The sequence below is a fragment of the Triticum dicoccoides genome, chromosome 5B (assembly GCF_002162155.2).
Source record: "Triticum dicoccoides isolate Atlit2015 ecotype Zavitan chromosome 5B, WEW_v2.0, whole genome shotgun sequence".
NCBI classification, from domain to species: domain Eukaryota; kingdom Viridiplantae; phylum Streptophyta; class Magnoliopsida; order Poales; family Poaceae; genus Triticum; species Triticum dicoccoides.
The window spans coordinates 706,076,166-706,082,743 of NC_041389.1; the positions used below are offsets into that span (position 1 = coordinate 706,076,166).

The 6,578-nt window shown below is 41.4% G+C and overlaps 1 protein-coding gene across 1 annotated transcript; it reads right to left on the reverse strand.

Moving 5' to 3' along the window:
- Positions 1-2,090: 2,090 nt before the first annotated feature.
- LOC119312822 (pirin-like protein) lies at positions 2,091-3,881 on the reverse strand. The gene is made up of 5 exons (XM_037588591.1): positions 3,557-3,881; positions 3,326-3,443; positions 3,169-3,231; positions 2,973-3,076; positions 2,091-2,868 (listed from the first exon to the last, which is right to left on the reverse strand). The coding sequence occupies exons 1-5, from the start codon at positions 3,865-3,867 to the stop codon at positions 2,385-2,387; spliced, it is 1,080 nt and encodes a 359-aa protein (XP_037444488.1). The 5' UTR covers positions 3,868-3,881; the 3' UTR covers positions 2,091-2,384.
- Positions 3,882-6,578: the final 2,697 nt, after the last annotated feature.

Consider the following 6,578-nt stretch of genomic DNA (forward strand, 5'->3'; position numbering starts at 1 on the left):
GTGCTCGTCCGTCAATGTACGAATGTGGCATCTAACATTTAGCAGCTCTAGTAGATTCCTAAAAAAACAACCATTAAACCTCGTTACATTGTTTTTTACATTTTTAAGGCTCTAAAGCTAGTGTGCAAAGTGAGTTTCCCTAAAAACTACAACATTTATAATTGTCTCTCTTCTTCCTCCTGTGTGCGGGTGCGTGTGCATATACACTTTAATTACATTCAGACAAAAAATACTTTAATTGATGTTAAATTTCACATAAATATGGACTAAACATTTCACATTCAACTTTCCACACTTCAATACATTCCAAATATATAATTTAAAATTTAAAATTCAAATTTAAACATAGTATAGGTTTCATACGCATGAACCATCGTCATCCAAAACCGAAGTTCTACCGAAAGCAAAGCATGCACGATCTATCAAATGTCGTTGGCTTCACTTGGTCCTCCCCGACTGTGCATCTCCTCCTCGTTCGAAGTGTACACCGCTCGCTCATTCGAAGTTGTGCCACCGGTCAACATGGTGTCTTGTCTTTGCCATGAAAATACATATGGGTTATTTGAAATCTTCAATTTGATGGATGTGTTAAAAAAATGTGATTGTTTGGTTTCTCTGGTTTGCTCTACGTTATTTAAATATATTTTTCTTATCTTTTAATCTACAAATCAACACATTACGTTTCTTGAGGTCGTGTGTGTTTCCTCTAGTCCCCTATCCCCAAGCTCTAGTGTCTTTTTCTGGTTTTCTTTTTCTTCTTTGATTTTTTCTTGGTCTTTTTACCAGGCTTTGTGGGTTTTGGTCTAGTTTCCCTTATGAACCAGGTAAGTATGTTTTTTCTATCTTAATGAAATTGACAGACCTCAACCCTTGTACCTCTTTAAAAAATCTACAGAGTCAACTTGTCCAATAAATTCATTTTTTATAACTTCATAAATGAGCTACAATAGCGAAGATACTGTCCTTTTTGTCTTGTAATTAAATTGGTCTAGCTTCAGTTCAAGTCAGACAGCACAATATCGGCATAAGATGCCTTAGATATTTCATCATATACAATCCTATAGACGTTTTTATCTTGAGAAAACCTCATTAAGATGGCAAGAGCTAAGCTCAGCTTTGACTATCCAATACGTCAGCCTTCTAGGATAGGCAATTCGGAAAATACATATCATCTAAACCAGCATTCAAAAAATTCTGAAACACGGGCAAACAACTCAGCCTCATAGATAGCTATGACTCTTTAATTAGTTCATGATATAGCTGATCGAAACCACTGCAACAGACATGCTACCCAAACTGTTTGCACGCAGTACACTATGATTATAGCACTCTGCGTTGCTATCAATAATGATCAGGATCTCTCTAAATTTCCGTAAACAAATGATAACGACAATAGCACTCTGAATTCCTATCAAACATCTATAATAACTATCAAACACAAGATCAATGTAATCTGGCAGAATTCCAGAGATAATAAAATCTGGTGGCAACAATTAAATTTGAGCTGACAAAAACAATTAAGTTCAGCATTATTGTAACAGATCCATACATTGTACACAGATCCTTTGCAACCATCTGCATCCACAATTTCATCACTACACTATACATTAGAATAGAACAACATCATGTCCTTGTGCCGCCCCCAGCAAGCATATGCATACAAGAATCCGCGAAATTGATCTTCCTACAACAGCAGGCTCACAGCCAGTCCCCCAACATCTGCATTGTACTCCCTCCGTTACTAAATATAAGTCTTTTTAGAGATTTCAATGCGGACTATATACGGATGTATATAGACGTTCTTTAGAGTGTGGATCCACTCATTTTGCTCTGTATGTAGTCCGTAGTGGAATCACTATATTTAGGAACGGGGGAGGTACAAGGTTAGGAGTCATAGTTTTCATGTGCAATAGTGATTTCCATTCCAGACTTCAGAGCTCGGCAGCCTCATGTTGAGGGTCTTGTTCTGCTCGGCCTGCTTCATCGTCATGATCCTCACTGCATCATGAGAGAAATAATGCTATCAATAAGCAATGGACTGATAAGATCAAACAAAGGGTTGGTGGCTCATATTTATTTAAATTATTTTCACCTGTTCAAATCTGAAGCACATTAAATACACCCATTATTTATCCTTGATCTGCGTGTGCAAATCTATGATGAAACAATGATTACTAACTTACTCCTCATTACACACTTTTATTGTATCACATTCTTTCCTATAAACAAGTAAAAAAACAAATCGAAGATATACACGACTAGCACTGCACTCTACACAAAGGCATCAATATGATGGTACAATGCAATTTCAATTTCCCTCCCAATCCTTTGCCCGACAATGCACGGCGACGTCGATCATCATCACATCGACAAACTGATCAGGCTCAAGTGGAGCTCCACTGGCTGGCCTTCTTGAAGCCGTTGCGGCCGTGGTAATAGTCCTCCATGGCCTTCTGGATCTGGGCACGAGAGTTCATGACGAAGGGCCCCTGCTGCACCACTGGCTCATTCAACGGCTGACCTGCAGCCAACACGAAGCGCAGCGGCGCGCCAGACCGGTTCCACACACTGAGCCCATCGCCGGCGCCGAGCACAAGGCAATGGTGCGCGCTCGCCGGCGCGGCCCCCTCCTTGCCAAATACACCCTCCCCCTCGATGATGTACACGAAAGCATTCCAGCCCTCAGGGATTGGCTGGTGGAGATGCGACCCTGGTTGCATTGTGAAGTCCATGTACATGGTCGGTGTTCGTGTGTAGACCGGCGACCGCACCCCGAAGGCCTCCCCGGCGATGATCCGCACCTTCACACCGTGCTTCTTGGCCTGGCTGATGTCCTTGCTCTCGAGCTCCTGGTACCGCGGCTTGATCCTAGCGTTGTTAGAGCAATTAGTGTCGAGTGATTGGTCATTGCATGGTAAAGAAGTTGACTTCCTATGATTCATATGATGTGTTTTTAGATAGTAGATACATACATCTTGTCCTTGGAAGCGAGGTTGATCCACAGCTGCAGGCCCTTCTGCACGCCGTCGGATGCCGGCATCTCCGAGTGCACGATGCCACGCCCCGCAGTCATCCACTGATGAGGAACAGAGCATTCAGATGCAGTGTTAGTTCTCAAGTCAAAATAGAATGGGTCAAGTGGTTTTTTCTGAACAAATTGGGTCTCACCTGCACATCTCCTGTCCTGATGGTGCCCTTGCGGCCAGAGAAGTCCTGGTGGGTGAAGGCCCCCTGCATCGTCACAAAACCCAAAAGACAAGAAAGCATTTCAGCAAACACCTTGCGGGCAGTATCAACATGGAAGAAGCAGAGCATGGATGCGTACATCGAGCATGTAGGTGACGGTCTCGAAGCCTCGGTGCGGATGGTCCGGGAATCCGCCGGGCTTGGAGACGGAGAACTCGTCGAGCAGGAGGAACGGGTCCAGGCTCCGGAGCTCATGACTGCAGCAGCAGCATCAAGAAAAGATAAACAAAGGTCAACGCCAGCGCCCCATCAGAAATTCAGAGTTGATTCATCCCTTTTTGCGCGGTTGAGAGAGGGATTGGTGTCGTACCGGCCGATGCTCCGGCGGACGGTGGCGCCGTCGCCCTCGGACTGGGACAACGAGAGCACCTTCTTCACCACCTTCCTCGGGCTCTGAAACGGCACGGCCGCGGCCGACGACGACGACGAGGAAGAGGAAGACATGATCGCTGGTGGGAACAAGAAGACGGCGGCCACAACAAGAATCAGGAGGAGCAACAGGGCTAGGCACAGAAAAGGTCTGGTGTTGTTGGCGCTACTTCTAGAGCTTGAGCTTGTCTTTCTAGACGCAAGAGGAACACGACGGCTGCTGTTGAAATAGGGGAGGTGCTGCCTCAGCATCTTCGTCGCTGTGAGGTCAGGTGAGGTGAGGTGCTGGATCATGGTGGATGCGGGCGGTATATAAATGGCGGTCGGGATGATGGTCGTTGACCAGGTTGGTGGTGCGCGCGCGCGGCTGCTTTCTTTCTTTTAATCTTTTTCAAAGGGGCTGCGGCAGCTTCGGCTTCGGGAGCAGGTGGGTGGACGACGGCGACGACGACGTGCTGGCGCGCGGCGGTCGTCACTCGTCACCATGCCGCAGCCCCACGATAATTATGGCTATGCAACAAATCCACATTTGTCGAGCGGGGGCTAGACCCCCCTAACGCTCGCCCCGTCCCTCGATGGCTTCAGTTAATCGCTACTTTTTTATATTCTGTATGTGTACGCAACGGGAATTTCCTATACGACGCACTCTGCGTCAAAATGTCGGGCAATCGCATAGTCTTCCTCGCGATCGACCCAGACAGGCCGGCCCATTAGAAGCGTTCCAGCGATCCCGGTTTTGGAAACCTGCTGGAAGGTTCCAGCCGGTTTTCCCGGTTTTGGGAACCTTCTAGTAGGTTCCTGAACCGGTTTTCCCCCTTTTTTTCGTTTTTCTTTCTTTCTTTTTTTTCTGTTTGTTTTATCTTTTCTCTCCTTTTTCGTGTTCTTTTCTCTTTCTTCTTTCCTTTTTTGTGTTTTTCAAAAAATGTTCTTAAATTTCAAAAAACGTTTGCATTTATCATATATCGTTCAAAAAAATTAAAAAAAGTTTCCATTTTCAAATTTATTCAGAAATTTAGAAAATGTTCGCTTTTATAAAAGTTCGTGATTTTCAAAAATTGTTCATAAATTCAAAATTTGTTCAAAATTTCACTACTTCTCAAATTTTGTTCAGTATTTCGAAAATTGTATCAAATTTTATAAAAAAATTGGGGTTTAAAATTTTGTTCGGGAGTTTAAAAAAAGGGACAATTACATTTTTACCCCTAGTTGGTTCCTACCCACGGGTTTTGCCCTTACTTTTTGAGCTTGCTCAGTTTTGCCCTTACTTTTTCTGTCGAGATCCCTCGAATGCCCTTTGACTGCTTGACCAAAACTTTGAAAATTCATAACTAGTTCATATGAACTCAGAAAAATGCAAATAAGATATCAAAATGTTCAGATAAACATTACCTTTATGGGCATATCATTTGCATTCAAGACAAAAGCATCATTTAAATTACCCGAGGTAATTAGTGTTATTAACATTATTAAAAATAAATAGGTATAAACAATATTTTTTTCATGAATAAAAATTACATGCAAATGTAGGTGATGTTTTCTGAACATCCTGATAACTTATTTGCATTTTTCAGAGTTTGTATCAACTTGTTATGAATGTTCTAACGACTTTGACCATTATTTGGAAACTTCATAACAAGTTGATACGAACTCAGGAAAATGCAAATAAGGTATCAGGATGTTCAGAAAACATCACCTACATTTGTATATAATTTTTATTCACGGAAAAAATATTGTTTTTACCTATTTATTTTTAATAATGTTAATAACATTAATTACCTCGGGTAGTTTAAACGATGCTTTTGTCCTGAATGCAAATGATATGCCCATAAAGGTAATGTTTATCTGAACATTTTAATATCTTATTTGCATTTTTCTGAGTTCATGTGAATTAGTTATGAATTTTCAAAGTTTTGGTCAAACGGTCAAAGGGCATTCGAGGGACCTCGATGGAAAAAATAAGGGCAAAACTGAGCAAGCTCGAAAAGTAAGGGCAAAACCCGTGGGTAGGAACCAACTAGGGGTAAAAATGCAATTGTCCCTTAAAAAAAATTCCTGTTTCAAAATTGTTCACATTTTTTTTAAAAGCTCATGTTTTCAAATTTTCTTCTAGGCTTTTAAAAATTGTTTTGGAGTTTCAAAAAATGTTCGTGTTTCTAATTTTGTTTTGGAGTTTCAATTTTTTTGGTGTTTTCAAATTTTGTTCGGGAGTTTCAGAAAATTTCACATTTTTTAAAAAATGTTTGCGTATCCATAAACTGTTTTGCCATTCAAAAAATGTTCTAGTTTTCTGAAAAATTGTTTGTTTTTTCAATTTTTTGGGGGAGTTTAAAAATTGTTTCCATTTCCAGAAATTGTTTGTGTTTTTCGAAATGTTTGAGTTTTTCCAAATATATAAATTTCTAAAAGTGTTCGCAGTTTCATCGGAATTCACTTTTTTTCCAAAAAATATTTCGTGTTCAAAATTTGAAAAATGTTCGTATCGGCGCTTGATTCGATTCTTAGGTATTTGCGTTGTCTATTAAAACACCTAGCTCGGCAGCGCAAGTGGTATGAGTACTCATCGTGAAGCAGTTGGTCTTGCGATCGAATCCTGCTTGGAGCATTGTACTCCCTCCATTCCACAACATAGTGCCTATAAATTTTTATGAAAGTCAAACTTTGCCAACTTTGACCAAGTATATAGAGAAAACTGTCTACATCTACAATACCAAACATGTACATTCTGAAAATATAACTTACGATGTATCCATTTATGTGCATTTGGTATTCTAGATGTACCTATTTTTCTCTATAGATATGGTCAAAGTTTGTAATGTTTGACTTTTGAAAAAATCTATAGGCACTACATTATGGAACGGAGGGAGTAGTTTCTTCGCAGCCACATTGGCCGGCCCAGTCAGGGCACCGCCCTGTGCGTGCCCTCGACATTCTGCCGCAGTTAGGGGCGGATAGGAGCTCCCTAC

Excerpts from the sequence above, each read along its gene's own strand:
- LOC119312822 (XM_037588591.1), bottom strand. The coding sequence starts at position 3,867 with ATGCTGAGGCAGCACCTCCCCTATTTCAACAGCAGCCGTCGTGTTCCT. Across the intron at positions 3,444-3,556 it reads GTCCGCCGGAGCATCGGCCG|TCATGAGCTCCGGAGCCTGG; the intron begins GTACGACACCAA and ends CTGCTGCTGCAG. Across the intron at positions 2,869-2,972 it reads CTCGCTTCCAAGGACAAGAT|GATCAAGCCGCGGTACCAGG; the intron begins GTATGTATCTAC and ends TAACAACGCTAG.